Raw genomic sequence first — 21488 nt, forward strand, 5'->3', positions numbered from 1 at the left:
GTGTCAGGCCACGCCCCCGCGCAGAGGCTCCGCCCTCCTGGTCTGAGGCAGCAGCGTGTTTTCGGATGGCTCACAATTGGACGCAAAACGTCAAACCATGACGTTGACATGGATGATGACGATCATGATGACCTGCTGCTCAGGTGTGTTGTTGATCATCCATCCAACCATCCATCCATTTCCTACCGCTTGTCCCTTTCGGGGTCATTATTGTGATTTTAATGATTGGTACAATAATTCATTTCATTCAAATCCATCATTATTATCATGAGCTTGATGAGCTTTTTAGTGTTGGCTTTCTTATTTTTGCTATGTGATTATTATGATTAATATTTTAATTGACTTCTGTATTCCATGTATTGTTTGATTTATTTTTCTCATGCAAAGAAATCAATTTTCAAGACTTCAAAATTGTTTATTGTTCTTTATGGCATTTAGCCATCTGCCTCATTGTTGTTGTGGTTGTTGCCTAACTTGAGTCATCGAGAAAACTTTATATTTTCATGTGTTTTTTCAGATTCAACTAATTTGTTGTAATGCAATAGTTTGTATTTACTGTGTTTGATTAGATTGAACAATATATTGTATTTAATGTGTTTAATTAGGTTCATCAATATTTTACATTTAATGTGTTTAATTGTGTAATATATTGTTCAATCTAATTGAACGCATTAAACATAAAATCTTGATAACTTTCATTAAAACACATTAAATATAACGTTAAATCTAATGTGTTTTAAAGAGATTTACGAGTATTTTAAATTTAATGTGTTTAATTAGATTTAACAATATATTATATTTATTGTGTTTAATTGTGTAATATATTGTTCAATCTAATTAAATGCATTAAACCTATAATCTTAATAACTTTCATTAAAACACATTACATATAATGTTAAATCTAATGTGCTTTAATGACATTTACGAGTATTTTAATTGTAATGTGTTTAATTAGATTTAACATTATATTATATTTAATGTGTTTAATGACTTTGACATTATAACATATTTTTATGTGTTTATTTAGATTTACTGTAACATTATGTTATATTTACTGTGTTTAATAAGATTTGACACATTTTCATTTCGATCCATCCATTTTCTACCACTTGTCCCTTTTTGAGGTCGCGGGGGGTGCTGGAGCCTATCTCAGCTGCATTTGTTTAATTAAATTGATATTATATTTAATGTGTTTAATGAGATTTGACACGTTCCATTTTAAATTGTTTAATTAAATTCAACATTATATTATATGAGATTCAAATGATTATATTGAATGTGTTTGATTAGATTTAACATTATAGTATATTTATAGTTTTATAGATTTAACATATTATATTGAATGTGTTAGATTTAACTTTATATTATATTTGATGTGTTTTATAGATTTAACATACCGTATTTAATTTGTTTAATATATTAGACATTATATTATATTTAATGTGTTTAATTAGATTTAACATTATGTTATATTTAAAGTGTTTTATAGATTTAACATTATATTATATTTGATGTGTATTTTGGATATATTATATTTAATTTGTTTAATGATATTAGACATATTATATTTTCTGTGTTTGATTAGATTTGACATATTATATTTATTATGTTTAATTAGATGTAACAGTATATTATATTCGGTGTGTTTTATAGATTTAACAGTGCTGAAATATTTAACGTGTTTAACGAGATTTGACATTGTTTTATGTTTAATGTGTCATAATTAGATTTACCATTTTATTATATTTAAAGTGTTTAATAACATTTAACATACTACATTTAATGTTTTTCATTAGATTTGATATTATATGATATTTAATAGTTTTAATTAGATTTAACATTATATATGAAGTGTTTAATGAGATATCTCTTTTTATATGGAATGTTTTTAATTAGATTTAACTTTTTAATTGTATAATAATGAAGTGTTTAATGAGATTGAACATTATTGAAAAAGTTTAATGAGATAACATATTTAGTATGTTGAATTACATTTGACATATTTTAAATGTTTTATGGACTTCACATTACATCTCAAGTGTTTTTATTCGATTTACTTTCTCTTTGTTTGTGGTGGGGGGGTGCAAATATATTGTGAGCAGGAGTGTCAAGGTCAAAGTCAGACAGACTCTCATGACCTTTAGGAGATGAGGTCACCGTCTGTGTCTGATGAGGATGGGGAAGGGGGGCTGTCCCCATTTGATCCTGAATAAATGTTCATTACTGAGTAGATGGAAAACTAAATACGATGTGTAAAATACTTGATCATTCATTAGATACATTCAATATAACGCCACTACATCAAGGCACATGCAAAAATATTTAGGAATGGGATATTTCAGCAGAGTAAATGTTGGTCTCGCAGTTAAGGTTAGAACTTTGGGTTATTTTGTGTTATTGATATTTTTGTTTTGCTACTTAAAATGTTGCTTTTATATTATTGTTATTTACAATGTTGTGTTTTTTTTGTTTTTTTTACGTTAAATGTTTTTTTGCGGTATTGTTACTTACAATGTTGTGTTTTTTGTTTTCATACTTAAAATTTGTTTTTGCTGTTGTTACTTACAATGTTTTTCTTTGTTGTTTTGATACTTAGAATGTGTTTTTGTGGTATTGTTACTTAAATGTTGTGTTTTATTGTTTTGTTACTTAAAATGTGTTTTCGTGGTATTGTTACGTACAATGTTGTGTTTTTTGTTTTATTACTTAAAATGTGTTTTTGTAGTATTGTTACTTACAATGTTGTGCTTTTTGTTTTATTACTTAAAATGTGGTTTTGTGGTATTTTTACTTACAATGTTATGCTTTTTTGCTTTGATACTTAAAAATGTGTTTTTGTGGTATTGTTACTTACAATGTTGAGTTTTTGGTTTTATTACTTAAAAAATGTTTTTGTATTATTGTTACTTACAATGTTGTGTTTTTGTTTTATTAATTAAAATGTGTTTTTGTGACATTGTTACTTACAATGTTGTGTTTTATTGTTTTATTACTTCAAATGTGTTTTTGTGGTATTTGTATTTACAATGTTGTGTTTTATTGTTTTGTTACTTAAAATGTGTTTTTGTGTTATATTTACTTACAATGTTGTTTTTTTTGTTTTACCATTTAAAATGTGTTTTTGTGGTAATGTTAAGTTACAATGTTGTGTTTTATTGTTTTGTCACTTAAAATGTGTTTTTCTGGTATTGTTACTTACAATGTTGTGTTTTTTTGTTTCATTACTTAAAATGTGTTTTTGTAGTACTGTTATTTATAATGTTGTGTTTTTTGTTTTATAACTTAAAATGTGGTTTTGTGGTATTTTTACGAAGTTACAATGTTGAGTTTTTTTGTTTTTTTTTATTACTTAAAATGTGTTTTTGTGGTATTGTTACTTACAATGTTCTGCTTTTTAGTTTTATTACTTAAAATGTTTTTGTTTGTCTGTTATTGTTAATTTCAATTTTGAGTTTTTGGTTTTATTACTTATAATGTGTTTGTGTGTTATTGTTACTTACAATGTTGTGTTTTTGTGTTATTACTTAAAATGTGTTTTTGTGACATTGTTACTTACAATGTTGTGTTTTTTTTTTATTACTTCAAATGTATTTTTGTGGTATTTTTACTTACAATGTTGTGTTTTTATTGTTTTGATTCTGACTATGTTGTGTTTTTTGTGTTATTGTTACTTACAAAGTTGTGTTTTTATTGTAGTGTTATTTAAAATCTTTGTGTGATATTGTTAAGTGTATTAGTAGGATCCAACTCTAAGAATGTAGTAATACTGTATGCGTCAGGTGTCATAATTTTGTACTGGTACTGTAAGAGTGTAGTAGTACTGTAGGAGTGTAGTGGTACTGTGTGCGTCAGGTGTCATCATTGTGTACTAGTAATGTAGGAGTGTAGTAGTACTGTAGTAGTACTGTATGCATCAGTTGTCATCATTGTGTACTAGTACTGTAAGAGTGTAGTAGTACTGTAGTAGTGTTGTAGTACTGTCTGCATCAGGTGTCATCATTGTGTACCAGTAATGTAAGAGTGTAGTAGTACTGTAGGAGTGTAGTAGTACTGTATGCATCAGTTGTCATCATTGTGTACTAGTACTGTAAGAGTGTAGTAGTACTGTAGTAGTGTTGTAGTACTGTCTGCATCAGGTGTCATCATTATGTACTAGTAATGTAAGAGTGTAGTAGTACTGTAGTAGTGTTGTAGTACTGTCTGCAACAGGTGTCATCATTATGTACTAGTAATGTAAGAGTGTAGTAGTGTAGTAGTACTGTAGTAGTGTTGTAGTACTGTCTGCATCAGGTGTCATAATTTTGTAATGGTACTGTAAGAGTATAGTAGCACTGTAGGAGTGTAGTGGTACTGTCTACGTCAGGTGTCATGTGGACTAGTAATGTAGGGGTGTAGTAGTACTGTATGCATCAGTTGTTATCATTGTGTACTAGTACTGTAAGAGTGTAGTATTACTGTAGGAGTTTAGTAGTATTGTATGCGTCAGGTGTCTTCATTGTGTATTAGTACTGTAAGAGTGTAGTAGTACTGTAGGAGTGTAGTAGTACTGTATGCGTCAGGTGTCATCATCATTGTGTACTAGTACTGTAAGAGTATAGTAGTCCTGTAGCAGTGTAGTAGTACTGTATGCATCAGGTGTCATCATTGTGTACTAGTACTGTATGAGTGTAGTAGTACTGTAGGAGTGTAGTAGTACTGTATGCAACAGGTGTCATCATTGTGTACTAGTAATGCAAGAGTGTGATAGTACTGTATGAGTGTAGTAGTACTGTATGCATCAGGTGTCATCATTGTGTACTAGTACTGTATGAGTGTAGTAGTACTGTAGGAGTGTAGTAGTACTGTATGCAACAGGTGTCATCATTGTGTACTAGTAATGCAAGAGTGTGATAGTACTGTATGAGTGTAGTAGTACTGTATGCATCAGGTGTCATCATTGTGTACTAGTACTGTATGAGTGTAGTAGTACTGTAGGAGTGTAGTAGTACTGTATGCGTCAGGTGTTATACATAGAAGTACTGTAAGAGTGTAGTATTACTGTAGGAGTTTAGTAGTATTGTATGCGTCAGGTGTCATCATTGTGTATTAGTATTGTAAGAGTGTAGTAGTACTGTAGGAGTGTAGTAGTACTGTATGCGTCAGGTGTCATCATTGTGTACTAGTACTGTAAGAGTGTAGTAGTCCTGTCGGAGTGTAGTAGTACTGTATGTGTCAGGTGTCATCATTGTGTACTAGTACTGTAAGAGTGTAGTAGTCCTGTAGGAGTGTAGTAGTACTGTATGCATCAGGTGTCATCATTGTGTACTAGTAATGTAAGAGTGTAGTAGTACTGTATGAGTGTAGTAGTACTGTATGCATCAGGTGTCATCATTGTGTACTAGTACTGTATGAGTGTAGTAGTACTGTATGCGTCAGGCTTTAGTACTGTAAGAATGTAGTAGTACTGCATGCGTCAGGCTTTAGTACTGTAAGAATGTAGTAGTACTGTATGTGTCAGGTGTCGTCATGCATCGTAGTACTGTAAGCGTGTAGTAGTACTGCAATCATGGTGTCTAAAAGTTGTATTTGCTGTTCTCGGATGTTTAAAGTTTGTCTGATTAAAGAAAACAACATCTCGACACCTGTCAGGTGTGGGCGGAGCCTCAGAGCTGTTGTTCCTGAAAGAGCCCAGTGATGTCATCGCCGTTGAGGACCGCCCACTCATGCTGGACTGTCAGGTGGAGGGTGAGGGACCTGTTTCCATCACCTGGAGGAAGGACGGTGTTGCCGTGGAAACGAGAGCGCTGGCGAACGGAGCATTACTCATCCACAGTTTCTCCGGGAAGAGGCGGAGCAATGGAACGGACGCCGGCGAGTACGAGTGTGCGGCCCGCAATCGCTACGGCATGCTCATTAGCCGCAAGGCCCGCGTGCAGCTGGCATGTGAGTCACATGACCTCCACCTGCGTTTAGCGCAAAGCTAAACCCATCCGTTTCCCCAGCCCTCCCCAAATTTGTGTCCCACCCACAGTCAGTGGCGGTAGATGAAGGGGGCGTGGCTAGACTCACCTGTCGGGTCAATGGCATCCCCGAGGCCGACATCACCTGGCAGAAAGACCGACGCCCACTGAGCACGCAGGACCACAGGTATGTCGTGCACGCGCCCACGTGCACATCAGCTTGTGTTCACAGTGCGTTCCAACATGGCCGCAGGTACACGCTGCTTCCTCACGGCGTGCTGCACATCAACGGCATTCGCCAAAGTGACAGCGGACGGTTCCGCTGCGTGGCGTCCAACGTGGCCAGGACGCGACGCAGCCACGAGGCCCGGCTGTCGGTCACCCGTAAGCGTCGCTACAGCGTAGAACGCTCATGCCGCCGATTCCTGACACCGTCTTTTGCAGGTGCGGCGTCCAAGACCTACAAGGAGCCCGTCATCCTGTCCGGTCCCCAGAACCTCACCATCAACGTCCATCAGACCGCCATCTTGGAATGCATTGCCACAGGAAACCCACTGCCCATCATGTCGTGGAGTCGCCTAGGTAACAGTAACACCCAACACGCTCTCAGCGCGTAACTGCGACGACAGCTCACGATCTCACACGTTCCAGACGGCCGCTCCATCGGCGTGGAGGGCGTCCAGGTTCTGGGGAGCGGGAACCTGATGATCTCGGACGCCATGCTGCGACATTCCGGAGTTTATGTTTGTTCTGCCAATCGTCCGGGAAGTCGGTCGAGACGTACGGTGCTCGGACGCCTCATGGTGCAAGGTGGGCTTGTTTTCCTCGTCTTCCTTTTGTGTGTATGTGTGTGTGTGTGTGTGTGTGTCATTGTGTTACCAAATGAACCAACAAGAGCAGCTGCAGCTCAGACAGACAGAGGTCAGAGGTCATACAAGTTCCCACACAGAGTTCATTTGCATGACAATAGGTCATATGATCACCACACACACATTTGCTCTTTCTTACACAGATGATTCATTTATTTGTTAATGTGTATCATACATATACACACAAACACACACACACACACACACACACACACACACACACACACACACACACACATATATATATATATATATATATATATATATATATATATATATATATATATATATATATATATATATACATATATATATATATATATATATATACATATATATATATATATATATATATGAACTGTATATATATATATATATATATATATATATTAGGGGTGTGGGAAAAAATCGATTTGAATTTGAATCGCGATTCTCACGTTGTGCGATTCAGAATCGATTCTCATTTTTTTTAAATTGTTTTTTGTTTTTTTTTATTTAAAAATGTTTATTTTTTTATTTTTTATTAATCAGCAATACCATAACAATGCAATCCAATTCCAAAACCAAACCCGACCCAGCAACACTCAGAACTGCAATAAACAGAGCAATTGAGAGGAGACACAAACACGACACAGAACAAACCAAAAGTAGTGAAACAAAAATGAATATTATCAACAACAGTATCAATATTAGTTACAATTTCAACATAGCAGTGATTAAAAATCCCTCATTGACATTATCATTAGACATTTATAAAAAAATAAATAAAAGAACAATAGTGTCACAGTGGCTTACACTTGCATCGCATCTCATAAGCTTGACAACACACTGTGTCCAATATTTTCACAAAGATAAAATAAGTCATATTTTTGGTTCATTTAATAGTTAAAACAAATTTACATTATTGCAATCAGTTGATAAAACATTGTCCTTTACAATTATAAAAGCTTTTCACAAAAATCTACTACTCTGCTTGCATGTCAGCAGACTGGGGTAGATCCTGCTGAAATCCGATGTATTGAATGAATAGAGAATCCTTTTGAATCGGGAAAAAAATCGTTTTTGAATCGAGAATCGTGTTGAATTGAAAAAAAAAATCGATTTTGAATCGAATCGTGACCCCAAGAATCGATATTGAATCGAATCGTGGGACACCCAAAGAGTCACAGCCCTAATATATATATATATATATATATATATATATATATATATATATATATATATATATATATATATATATATATATATATATATCAGTGGTTCTTAACCTGGGTTCGATCGAACCCTAGGGGTTCGGTGAGTCGGCTTCAGGGGTCACGGAGGTCAAGACACACCCGACTCATTGTGTAAATAAAAACTTCTCCCTATCGGCGTCTTATGGATACCCTCAAACAATGCTCCCTCTAATTTTCTATATGCGTGAGCAAACGCAAAAACTCCTTGAGCATTCAGTGGAGCACATGTGAGCACACCTGTCCCAAACCTGACTAAATAACAAATTCAATGTTTTATTATTATAATCAAATGACTGCTGTCATTTCCATGAGATTATTTTATAATATAAGTGTTTTGGCCCACTTACAATGACAATAACAAAACATATTGTTTTTCATGAGCTGTGTACTAGTATTGTATGTCTGGGTGGAAAACGAAGAAAAGGAACAGACTTTGCTGTGAAAATAAATAAATAATTTTATTTTATCATTTAAAATGACATGAGAGTGGCACTTGACAAGGTGAAGCCACGCATATCTGAACTGGTCTCCCAAAGGCAACAGCAGAAGTCACACTGAGTTGCAGGTGTGTAATTTGTTGTGAGTTCATGCACTGTGTTGGCTTTGTTCTTTGAACAAGGTGATGTTCATGCACGGTTCATTTTGTGCACCAGTAAAAAAAACATATAAAACTTTGCTTTGAATTTAAAAAAAAAAAAGTATTTTATTTTTCACTAAAGAAGGGTTCGGTGAATGCGCATATGAAACTGGTGGGGTTCGGTACCTCCAACAAGGTGAAGAACAACTGAGATATATACATATATATATACTTTTATATATATATATATATATACATTTATATATATATATATACATTTATATATATATATATATATATATATATATATATATATATATATATATATATATATATATATATATATATATATATATATATATATATATATATATATATATAATGTATTTTTTCCCTGTCTCCCTCTTGGCCTCACAATAAAAATAAAAATAAAAATAAAAAATAAATATATATATATATACATATATATATATATATCATTTATTATCATTATTTATTATATATATATATACACACACACATATACATATAGTCGAGGTTTCTGTGGTTTATCCGTTATACAGTGCTCAATACCAGGGTAGGGCAAAATATACGTTAGGTCAGGAGAAAGCACAGAGGTTTCCCTGCTCGTCAGGGGATTTTATATATTTATTTATCATTTATAATTTATATATATAAAAGGGGAAACCTGCGAAACAGGCTTGTAGGAATGATATAGCCTCTGTACTTTTTCCTGACCTAACGTGTATATGTATATATATATATATATATATATATATATATATATATATATATATATATATATATATATATATATATATGTATATATATATATATATATATATATATATTTATTTATTCATTTTTTTTCAAATGTTATTTTTTATTTTTTTTTAAAAAACAAAACATTTTTATTAACTTTTTATTATTATAAAAAAAAATTAATTGCGAGGACACGAGACAATAAACACGACGGGGAAGAAAACACAGAGAGAGCAGAATGCATAGAGTTTGATATACGCTTACTGTACAGGACAGGTGACTACGTTCTGACGCGGGATAGCAGGTTTTGCAAGCTTATGACGGCAGGTCCTCTGACCAGCCACAGGTGCGCTGATTGCTGGTGATTGATTGCAGCCGCTTGCTGCCGCCGGACTGACACGTGTCTGGCGCGCTCCTGGAAGTGCGCTCCGCGCAGCACGCACATACATGCGCAGAGACGTGCGCCCGGGCCGTGACACAATATCAAGAAACTATTTTGGAGTGGGCTACAAACATGACACTAATACCAAGAATAAATCAGGACGGATGCAGGTCCGAAGCAAAGAAAGACCAGTGGGAGAGTTGTTTCGAAGGAAGTAGTAGTGAAACTATCACGATGGTGGCTAATTATTGTTACCACGCAAATTTCCGATAGCTAACATTAGCATTAGCATTTTGATTTGCGCATCGAAAGTTACTTACTAGTTTAGCAGGAGCACAGCCAAGGCAGCATCACTCTGAAATCCCTCGTCTTTGAGCTCACGACAGGCCATTGTTGATCCTCTGAAGCCCATTAGTCTTCACGTAAAATGGGGAAGAGGGCGGGGCTTACAAAGATTATTCATGGTTACAGTGGGGACTGTCTGACGGAGTTGATAGATAGATAGATGGATAGTACTTTATTGATTCCTACAGGAGAGTTCCCTCAGGAAAATTAAAAGCAACAATTGAGACAGCAACAAAGATGATGTCAACACCATGGTCTACAGCAACTTGTCGCACCTCACACTTATTAACTCGGGGAGTGACCCTACATAAAAGGGGCGAAGCCTACAGAAATCCGCCTCCTGTTAACGCCTCTCTTCCTGCAGCGCCCCCCGAGTTTGTCCACTGGCCGCAATCGGTCTCCCGGCCTGCAGGGGGCAGCGCCGTCTTCAGCTGCTCGGCGACCGGCGTACCCGAGCCCCACATCATTTGGCTCAAGAACGGAAAAGTACTCCGTCCCAGCGCCAACGTCAAGCTCGCCAACGGAAACACGTAAAGACATGAGAGCATCTTTTCATATGTTGTTGTGTACGTGTGTCCTTTCTCATTCAGCTGGGATAGGCTCCAGCTTAACCTGAACAGGATAGGTGTTAGCATTAGCATGCAGTTGAGCTAGCATCATTTTAATGCTTCTGGAGGCAAAAGGAAGCTCCCAACATCTTGAAGGTGCGTTGTCATGGCAACGCGCTCATCCGGTTGATGTGTGTTCCCCGCCAGGACGCTCGCCGTCACTCACATCGCCTCGAACGACGAGGCGATCTACCAGTGCGTCGCCGAGAACAGCGCAGGCGCCAACCAGGCCAGCGCCCGTCTTGCCGTCAGCCAAGGACCCCATCTGCCCGAAGCCCCGAGTGGCCTCAGGGCCGTGCCTCTCAGCTCGAGTGGTCTGCAGCTTATGTGGGACGAACCACCAGACGACGTCAGCCAGCACATCATTGGATACGTCCTGCACATCCGCAGACTTGGAGGTAAGTCGTAGAGTCCACATCAGACCTCGTTAGACCGGGTGTATTGGAGAAAGAAAAGTCACTCCAACCGGTGCGAAACTGTTGGACCTGTGCCCTTTGACCCGTCCTCAGAGGCGGACAGTGCCGAGCTGCAGGAGGCCGTCAGTAGGACCACGTTTAGCCACGAGTTCTCCAACCTGGAGGAGGCTACCACCTACTCCATCTACTTGAAGGCTTATTCTGCTCTGGGAGGAAGTCGGCAGTCCAGCGCCATCATCTCCACCACACTAGGGGGCGGTAGGTGGACAACCGAGCTCTTCGTGTAGAGGTGAGCAAAGGTGGACTTGGGGTCGTCAGACCTCAGGAAGCTTTCAATGTGTGTCCCGCAGTTCCCAGTCCTCCGAGTTTCTTCACAAAGGTTCTGAACCGGACAGCCATGCAGGTGTACTGGGACCTTCCCAGTAAGCCAGGAAAGGTGGAGGGCTTCAAGCTGAAGTACTACAGTCTTTCTAAGCCTCTTCTTCAGGGCCAGGAAACCTTTCCAGGACATATCAACACGCATGCCTTGTACAACCTTGGTCAGTAGAACCACCAGACTTTTAACTGGCTAGCATGGTGGTTAGCATTAGCTTATTCTACTTCATAGTAGGACTAGAACTTGGACCGGAATATGTGATCCTTCTTACAGAACCCCACTCACTTTATGAGATCCAACTGGCGGCGTTTAACGGGAATGGAGAAAGTCTCATCAGCCGTCACCTCATCTCCTTGGAGGACGAAAACATCTCAGCAGGTAAAGAATTTTATCCTGACTGTGTGACGTTTCCATGTAGACTTTGCTCAAAGAACCACTTTGACCAAAAGTAGACTACACGGAAAAAAGAAGACCAGTGGACACTAAAGAAGGCACAATAGAAGACCAGAGAAAAGCAGTAAATTTTAAAAAACAGTAACAAGTAGAGTAGGGCAGCACGGTGAAAGAGGGGTTAGTGCGTCTGCCTCACAATACAAAAGTCCTGGGTTCGATCCTGTGCTCGGGATCTTTCTGTGTGGAGTTTGCATGTTCTCCCTGTGACTGCGTGGGTTCCCTCCGGGTAGTCCGGTTTCCTCCCACCTCCAAAGACATGCACCTGGGGATAGGTTGATTGGCAACACTAAATTGGCCCTAGTGTGTGAATGTGAGTGTGAATGTTGTCTGTCTATCTGTGTTGGCCCTGTGATGAGGTGGCGACTTGTCCAGGGTGTACCCCGCCTTCCGCCCGAATGCAGCTGAGATAGGCTCCAGCACCACCGCAACCCCGAACGGGACAAAAAATGGGGTAGAAAATGGATGGATGGAGTAACGAGTAGAGACAAAACAAGACCATGCAGTAGACACTAAAGAAGACCAGTAGAGATAAAAGAAGACCATTAGACATTGAAGAGGAAACACCAAAGACTTAGACCAGTAGAGCCCAAATAAAACCAGTAAACACTGAAGACCTAGACCAGTAGAGACCAAAGAAGACCATTATACACTGAAGAAGATCAGTAGAGACCAAAGAAAACCATAATAGACACTGAAGAGGACCAGTAGAGACACAAGAAAACCAGGAAACACCAAAACCTAGACCAGTAGAGCCCAAATAAAACCAGTAAACACTAAAGACCTAGACCAGTAGAGACCAAAGAAGACTATAATACACTGAAGAAGACCAGTAGAGACCAAAGAACACCATTAGAAGGTGATTTAGGGCTATATAAATAAACATTGATTGATTGATTGATAGACACTGACAAAGACTATCAGATTCTGAAGAAGACCAAAGTAGACCAGGAGAGACCAAAGACCCCCAGGAGAGACCAAAGAAAACCAGTAGAGACCAAAAAAGATCAGTAGAGTCAAAAGTAGAGACCAAAAAAGACCAGTAGAAACCAAACCAGACCAGTAGAAACCAAAGAAGATTATTCGAGACCAAAGTAAACCAGAATAAACCAAAGAAGACCAAGAGAGACCAAAGAAGACCAGGAGAGACCAAAGAACACCAGGAGAGACAAAAGAAGACCACTAGAGACCAAAGTAAACCAGAAGAAACCAAAGAAGACCAGGAGAGATCAAAGAAGACCAGTCGAGACTAAAGTAGACCAGTAGGGACCAAAGAAGACCATTCATCCATCCATCCATCCATTTTCTACCGCTTATAAGACCAGTCGAGACCAAAAACCAAAGAATAGTGCCCGTTGTCAGCAGGTGTGAGTTGCAAGTGTGATTGGACAGAGGCGTCCAGGTGGATTGTGTTGCTGTGCGTCCATGGCAGTGTGGCGTGTGTCCTCTGCTTCCTGTTCTTCATCCTGTTGGGCTACCGACGAAGGTGAGACATCATTATCATCATCATCATCATCATCATTTTCTTCTTCATGGGCGTTTCTTTTGCAGGAAGGCCCCGCCCACTGTCACTGATGTCAGAGCTCCAGCTGAGGAGGCTGAGATGAGTCAGGTAAGACGCATGTTTGGCGACTCTTCCGAAATATAATTTCTTCATCTCTCTGCTCCACCCACAGAGGCCTGACTACGCCCCCTCCGAAATGATTCCACATGAATCTCACCTCTCCTGCCTTTACGCCCCGCCCCTCCCAGCCTTACGTTAGGTCACATGACTAGTTCCTCCTCACTGAAAGCCAAAGTGGACCCAAAGCGCCTTCTCTGAAACCAAACGCGGACATCTCGTGATGAGCAAGTTGCCTTCTCAAAGATGTTGCGCTCACAAACTTCAAGTTAAGCCCCGCCTCCTCCAAAGAGAAGCACCTTGACGCCAAACCACGTGACCCACCTCAAACCAAAACACTGGAGATCTGTCTGTGGGACCAAAATGTCTTCTTCTTCTTGTTTAGACAGAGCGTGAGCGGATGCTGCTGCCCCCTGCTGTCTACATGTAGCAATGCTTTAACATGGTGCTGTTTGACGTTTTATTGTCGTAAAGAAAAACTTTCTGTCACTTGAGATCTTCGTTTCTTTCCGTAATAAAATAAATAAAAAATGTGCAAGTATTTTTCTTATATTCCTAAACAAAAATATTGAACAAAAAACAAATTCAGATGCAGAAAGGTGAGCGACTCCACGAACTTGTCAACTGGAGGATTGAGCAATGACTACTTGATTAGTTGTCACGCAGCAATTTTATGAATTTAAAAAAAAATTTTTGTCCCAACGTGTGTGCCACGCCCACTGTGTCCTCTTTCTTTATTGACAGCCCCCTTTTTTGAGACCAGACCCATAAAACTATTTACGTCACGCCTTCTTTAGCGACGTGCCTACAACAGCGTAAGCTAGTAGGGGCAAAGTGTGAACAGGGCAGGGAAACGAAAACAAGAATGGCGGCACGTTGTAGTAGTAGTAGTAGTAGTAGTCATTTTATTTTCAGACCCAGGTGGATCCATATCACAGAAAAATAAAAAATACAACGATAAAACTCAAATAAAAGAAATACAAGCAGAAATTAAAAAAATAAAAACATATGCTGCATAGGATTGCGAAATATGCCGTACGGTTAAAACAAGGACACTGAGAATAGTCTTTCATTGACAAAGTAATGTATTAAAACAACATTAATAATTATTATACATTGTCTACAACAGTGTTTTTTCAACCACTGTGCCGCGCCGTGAGATACAGTCTGGTGTGCCGTGGGAGATTATCTAATTTCACCTATTTGGGTTACAAATATTTTTTGCAAATCAGTAATCATAGTCTGCAAATGATGTGTTGTTGTTGAGTGTCGGTGCTGTCTAGAGCTTGGCAGAGTAACCGTGTAATACTCTTCCATATCAGTAGGTGGCAGCCGGTAGCTAATTGCTTTGTAGATGTCGGAAACAGTGGGAGGCAGCGTGCAGGTAAAAAGGTGTCTAATGCTTTAACCAAAAATAAACAAAAGGTGAGTGCCCCTAAGAAAAGGCATTGAAGCTTAGGGAAGGCTATGCAGAACGAAACTAAAACTGAACTGGCTACGAAGTAAACAAAAACAGAATGCTGGACGACAGCAAAGACTTACTGTGGAGCAAAGACGGCGTCCACAATGTACAACCGAACATGACATGACAATCAACAATGTCCCCACAAAGAAGGATTAAAAACAACTGAAATATTCTTGATTGCTGAAACCAAGTAGATGCGGGAAATATCGCTCAAAGGAAGACATGAAACTGCTCCAGGAAAATACCAAAAAAAGATAAAAAGCCACCAAAATAAGAGCGCAAGACAAGAACGAAAACACTACACACAGGAAAACAGCAAAAACGTCAGAATAAGTCAGGGGGTGACAGTACACCTACTTTGAGACAAGAGCTATAGTGATGCATGGTTGGTTATGGTTTGAAGTCATATCCAATAATTGCGACAACGACTGTCAACTGTGTTTCGTTTTTTAATGATTTCTGCTGGTGGTGTGCCTCCGAAAATTTTCAACGCAAAAAATGTGCCTTGGCTCAAAAAAGGTTGAAAAACACCGGTCTATAAAGTGAACTGCAATAAAAATGTATTTAGAATGAAGCAAGCGATTATTTAGTTTCAATATACAACGGCTAGTACTGCATTTGCCCCCGCTAAGATGGCCGCCACGCAGGCACGTCACGTACATTCCAATAGAAAAACGCGCTGGATCTCTGGGCCAATCACAGAGTGGCGCCAGCTTTCAAACCCCAGACCGGAAATAGAGCGCTTCAAAGGCTCGACGTTCTGGCCGAACTCGCTCTCGTTTTCAGCGGTTATTCTGCTCCAATTTTTTTTTAAACTGTTGGTGTGTTTCAAAGTTTGACTTTGTTCACCGCTGAGAAGATTGAGGACGGCTGGTGTCACGGCAAACATGGCGGGTTCGTCTGCTCAGAGTCAGTGTAAGTTTGATATAACCGTAAACAACAATGCTACTCCGCTAACGCCTATACATGATATATATTAGTATATATATTATATATTTCCACCGTACGTGTGTAAAGATGTGTGTCAGATGTGTGCTTTGTCAAAATGTCTTGGTATTTGAGCAGATGGACGTCTGACCGCTGAGCAGATGGACGAGCAGAGACTCCAAAATGTTGCTTATCACTATTTGTGTCGACTGGAGGAAGCAAAGAGGTGACTTGAAACAGATCACTCACATTTTTCATAATGTCCAAAATCATCACACACACACTGCAAAATGTTCGAATGAGCTATTGCTTTTGGCAATCATCCAATCATGTCAGCTGACTTTCCGTCTGCAGGTGGATGGAGGCGTGTCTGGGGGAGGAGCTCCCTGCTCCTGTCGAACTTGAGGAGGCGTTGCGGAATGGCGTAATTCTCGCCAAACTCGGCCATCGTTTCGCCCCAGCAACCGTTCCTTTGAAGAAGATTTACGACCTGGAGCAACTTCGCTACCAGGTGAGTTTCTTCTTTCAACGAAACAAAGACCCCGTTCACACTAAGCCGGATAAGGTTATCCAGGGTAAATCCCACCTACCCTTATCCTTGTCCACACACACACACAATGGTCGTTTAAGACCCCCTCCCACCTCCGTCCGCCGGCGCAATGCGACCTAGGACGCATGCGTGGAAAATGCGCACGTCATAGTCACCTCCAGTGTTGCTTTGTGTGCAAGTTCTTAAATTTAACTTATCTGAACAATATCCAGTGTTGTGGTATTTCAATTAACTGGACTCTAGTGCGCTGTGGGGCCCTATTGTAGTGAATCACACCTCAGCCATCATAAATTAATCAAATGTTTATTAGACATGTAAACAATGCGATAAAGAACATTTTGCATCAATCAAGCTAGGGATCAAGATATCTGGTCAGGACACTCCTCACTCTTTTGCCTTCACCTTCATTATCCATTCGTTTTTGCTTACTTTATATACTCTGGACCTAGACGTTGAGTCCGAGACATACATGGCGGACAATAACTGATACAGTCTGCTTTGCCAGTCCAAATTAATTTGATGTTTTCCATCGTCTTCACTCGTCGGCCAGGTAATACAAAGCACACGCTAACTTTTTTTATCACATCCTCGGGAGACCGCATTCTCGTTGACTCTCCTTCGACAAATGGACAAAGTTTTTCAGTAAGTAGAATCACAGCTGACCACCTCGACATTGGAAAGTTCTTTTGCCGTCTGAGATGTGTTCTATCCGAAATAGCTGCAATCGCTTTCTCTTAAGGTATTCATGTGTGATTTCCACAAGCGTCTGTACATGTAGAAGAATGAGAAACACGGGCATGTCTGGATGACTCGCCTCCATCTTTCCAGTGGTTAGCGCCAGTTGTCATGAAGCTGGCTGTGGCGCGTTCTTTTTGACGTCACTTCCTGTGTGGGACGCGGTCTTTCTGACTTCACTTCCTCTCCGAACTCAGTTTGTAAACAATCAATGAGTCCATACAAAGCTAAGAGCCGGAGATTCAAGAAGAAATGCACGGCGCACTTACCTGTATAAAAAATTAGCCAAGGAGGGTTACCTTAAACGATGGTTTAGTGTGGTTGAAACGGGGCTTAGGCTAAATAATTATTTGTTTAAGGGGTTATCCGGCTTCGTGTAGACATAGCCACAGACTACACTCCAATTGTGTCGATGTAAAATTCCATGACGGACGTGCTCGATTGTGCTTGAAGTTAGGGCTGGGCGATATGGCCTTTTATTAATATCTCGATATTTTTAGGCCATGTCACGATACACGATATATATCTCAATATTTTGCCTTAGCTTTGAATTAACACTTGATGCATATAATCACACCAGTATGATGATTCTATGTGTCTACATTAAAACATTCTTGTTCATACTGCATTAATATATGCTCATTTTAAACTTTCATGCAGAGAGGGAAATCACAACTAAGTCAATTTACCAAAACTGTATTTATTAAACAGTTTTTAAGCAGTGGCACAAACCCATCCATCCATTTTCTACCGCTTATTCTCTTTGGGGTCGCGGGGGGCGCTGGAGCCTATCTCAGCTACAATCGGGCGGAAGGCGGGGTACACCCTGGACAAGTCGCCACCTCATCGCAGGGCCAACACAGATAGACAGACAACATTCACACTCACATTCACACACTAGGGCCAATTTAGTGTTGCCAATCAACCTATCCCCAGGTGCATGTCTTTGGAGGTGGGAGGAAGCCGGAGTACCCAGAGGGAACCCACACAGTCACGGGGAGAACATGCAAACTCCACACAGAAAGATCCCGAGCCCGGGATTTACAATACCACAAAATATATTTTTACTATTTGATGATTTTCACAGCTCATCAATTAATTTTCTATGTCTACCATTCCACCAAAATGTGCCATTTACTTGTTGTAACTCAAAATAAACTGAAAGTTCTGTCTTTTTAAAACTATAAATTTGGTTAATACATACACTGTATATTGAATTTCAATATATGTTAAAGTCCTAAGCCGAAGAGGACTCCACATCCACAGGACAGGCAGGAGTGCCACTGGAAGTCTTTTCTACCCACAGCCATAAGAATTTACAACAAATGTGATTTCAAAACAGAACATGCAAGATTGTCAGACATTTTAAAACAAGCTATTAGTGCACTTTTGTGCATGATGTCACTAAGATGACATATCAAAACAACACTAAATTAAAGTGCACTTTTTGTACAGAACGCCACTACAATAGTTTAAAACAAATAAAGTGCACTTTTGTGCATGATGTCACACAAGATATTTCAAAAAGTGTAAAATAAAAATGAGCTGCATAATAGGAAATCAAATAGTGTATGTCCTTCGCTATGTGGTATGTTCCTGTGGATGTTATCTCCATCTGTTGTTGACTATTTGTTTCATTCGGTGTTGATCTGGAAATTGTTGCTTTGGCATTTTGTGGGTGTGGCACCGAACAGAGATTTTGGCATGCGTAGTTTCAAGCACTCTTCATTCTCTAGCGGGTGACTTTTCAAATGATGCTACACATTAGTAGAGCTGCTACTTTTTTTTAGCAACACTTTTGACGCATACCGTACTTGACATATTACGGTTGTCTGTTCAACATATTCCCGATTGAAGCCAAACCACCGCCAGACGATGGACCCCCTGCTGTTTTTCTTGGGAATTAATTATTCTTCCTCCATTTGTTACCAGATTCGCACCTTCTCTCTCTCCCACTCGCACCGCTAGCATCACAGCTCGCTTTACCCATGCCGCTACCTCTCTGCTCTGCGAGAGCGTATGATGTTGCACGCGCGACAGTATGTGACGTATGTAAGAAGGTGCGCTTGTTTTACGTCTCTGTGAGAAGGAGAGACAAGAAAGAGTGAAAAACGCCTGTAGTGTAATGCCCGCAGCTCAAAGCAACTGCGTGAGAACGTATACTCGAATATCACGATATAGTCATTCTTCAATATCGCACAGAGACAAACCCGCGATATATCGAGTATATTCGATATATCGCCCAGCCCTATCATCCATCCATAATGTGCTGCAGTGTGCTTGCATCAATAATAGCAACAATTCATAAAGTCTTGTATATTCACAATATATTGTACCTATTAATAATGTCACTGATTCATGATGTCATGACATCAGGGGGTGGGTCTTCAGTTCCGACATACTGACAACATCAACCACTGGAGGGAAGCCATGACTGCCCTTGGACTGCCAGCGGTCAGTAACTAGTAACTCATTAGTTACTAACTAGTAACTAGTTTGCCACCTTATTTGGACTATTGCTGCTGTACCCTCAGATCTTCCAGCCAGAAACGACCGACATATATGACAAGAAGAACATGCCGAGGACTGTTTACTGCCTCCATGCGCTCAGGTAAGTCGTTCCGTCTGCCTACTTACATGCCTGCTTGCCTACCTGTCTGCCTGCTTACCTGTGTCTTCAGCATGTACCTGTACAGACTCGGCCTGGCTCCACAGATCACGGACCTTTACGGGACGGTTAAGTTCACAGGTAATACAAAATCATGCTGAATGGTTGCTTGGCAACGGTAACATCATCGGTGTGTGCGTGCATTCAGAGGAGGAAATCAACTACATGAGGCTGGAGTTGGACAAATATGGAATCCAGCTTCCCGCCTTTCACAAAATTGGAGGGATTCTGTCCAATGAGCTGTCAGTGGACGAAGCTGCAGGTAAACAAAATAACTTTGTAAGATCCCACAAGAGTGAGGTTCATAGTTGTCAAAATATCCTCATATCAAAGTTCATGCGGCGGTCATCGCCATCAATGAGGCTGTGGAAAGAGGTCAGGTCGGGGTCACGGCAGAGGCTCTCAGGAACCCAAGCGCCCAGCTCGGTGAACTGCAGGAGGCGCTGATGAGCATTTACCAGGAGATGCTGCTTCAGGCCAAAAGAAAGAAAGCACAGCTGGCTGCCAGCCGGGTGAGTGTTGCTGTGTCACAGGTCTGGTCCATGGTGGCCAGTTCTAGTCCTGTGGAAAAAAACGGCAGTTATTTGGTCACCGTGGAACAGGATCGTCACATGGCACCCATTTTTATGTGTCGTCTGATTTCAGGGTGGGGGCTCAGAGGACAACGACATCTATGAAGAGTACCTGACACGCAGAGAAATCCAAAACAACATTCTCCTGGTCAACGGTGAGAAGGTTGTCATGGTAACTGGGACAATAAAACGATATCAATATCATGATAGTCGGGAAGCATATACCGGTACTGTATATACAGTATTTGGGTTTTGAAACCTTAGGCACCACACGATTGAATTATTGGGGATAATGATTCGATTCAGAATCGATTCTTGATACAAAACAATTCTCAGTTCAAAATCAATACTTTTTTAATAATATTGGGGGCTAGTTCTATGATTAACTACATTCCTCCATAAAATAAACAGCTGTTCTTTTTAATCGATTATGAATTGAAAATCGAATTTATCTATCTATATTTATATTTATATATATTAGTTAATTAGGGCTGTCAAAATTAATGACTTAACTCATGTGATTAATCACAAAAAATTAATGCATTAATCATGTACGCACTTAGATTAATCAGGCAATTGATTTTGAGCGTGCAAGCTCTTTTATCTTAACCGTTACACGGTCAGTGATCAGATCAATGTATACGTCAGTACAAATTAAGTCAGGAGACTCCGATGTCCCATGACACGTCGTGACATTGCTGGTTTACGAGCAGAGGAGCATGTTCAGTAGCGCACAATCACTGAGTACTTACAAGCAGACACAGTGTGTAAAAAGAAAAGGGAGAACAGACACATTTTGGCTTAAAAACTAAAGATAAAGGTGACGTTATAACAATGAAACGCCCATCAGAAGAGGTGCTTTAAGACATGGCTAGCTAGCTAGCGGCTAAAGTTCAGCCACAGTCGGCAGTGTTTTAGCTACTTCTAAATCACTAATCCTCGCCTCCAGGGCGACAAAGTAAGTTTCTTACAAATATCATCACTGGAAGAC

At 39.6% G+C, this 21488-nt stretch overlaps 2 protein-coding genes across 3 annotated transcripts in view; both read left to right on the plus strand.

Annotated features, from left to right (window-relative positions):
• The first annotated feature begins 77 nt into the window (after positions 1-77).
• On the plus strand, positions 78-13449 carry LOC133621389 (immunoglobulin superfamily DCC subclass member 3-like). Its single transcript, XM_061983431.1, has 12 exons — positions 78-143; positions 5629-5922; positions 5982-6126; positions 6193-6323; positions 6384-6521; positions 6591-6749; positions 10474-10639; positions 10865-11115; positions 11227-11391; positions 11484-11672; positions 11783-11887; positions 13325-13449. The coding sequence occupies exons 1-12, from the start codon at positions 98-100 to the stop codon at positions 13447-13449; spliced, it is 1914 nt and encodes a 637-aa protein (XP_061839415.1). The 5' UTR covers positions 78-97.
• A 2309-nt stretch (positions 13450-15758) lies between these two features.
• The window catches only part of iqgap3 (IQ motif containing GTPase activating protein 3), a 36084-nt gene continuing 30354 nt past the window's right edge, over positions 15759-21488 (plus strand). Inside the window, exons 1-9 of one of the 2 annotated variants that reach the window (XM_061983004.1) lie at positions 15759-15960; positions 16111-16198; positions 16327-16483; positions 19634-19711; positions 19792-19868; positions 19939-20006; positions 20074-20187; positions 20259-20437; positions 20571-20652. In XM_061983004.1, coding sequence (XP_061838988.1) covers positions 15933-15960; positions 16111-16198; positions 16327-16483; positions 19634-19711; positions 19792-19868; positions 19939-20006; positions 20074-20187; positions 20259-20437; positions 20571-20652 — 871 coding nt within the window. In that variant the 5' untranslated portion in view covers positions 15759-15932. The remainder of the gene's footprint in view (positions 15961-16110; positions 16199-16326; positions 16484-19633; positions 19712-19791; positions 19869-19938; positions 20007-20073; positions 20188-20258; positions 20438-20570; positions 20653-21488) is intronic. The other variant, XM_061983005.1, reaches the window with a different exon arrangement.

The sequence above is a fragment of the Nerophis lumbriciformis genome, linkage group LG21, assembly GCF_033978685.3.
Source record: "Nerophis lumbriciformis linkage group LG21, RoL_Nlum_v2.1, whole genome shotgun sequence".
NCBI lineage: Eukaryota > Metazoa > Chordata > Actinopteri > Syngnathiformes > Syngnathidae > Nerophis > Nerophis lumbriciformis.

Coding starts and splice junctions, on each gene's coding strand:
- LOC133621389 (XM_061983431.1), top strand. CDS start 98: ATGACGTTGACATGGATGATGACGATCATGATGACCTGCTGCTCAG. Junction 5,923..5,981: donor GGCCCGCGTGCAGCTGGCAT/GTGAGTCACATG, acceptor CCGTTTCCCCAG/CCCTCCCCAAATTTGTGTCC. Junction 6,522..6,590: donor CATGTCGTGGAGTCGCCTAG/GTAACAGTAACA, acceptor CACACGTTCCAG/ACGGCCGCTCCATCGGCGTG.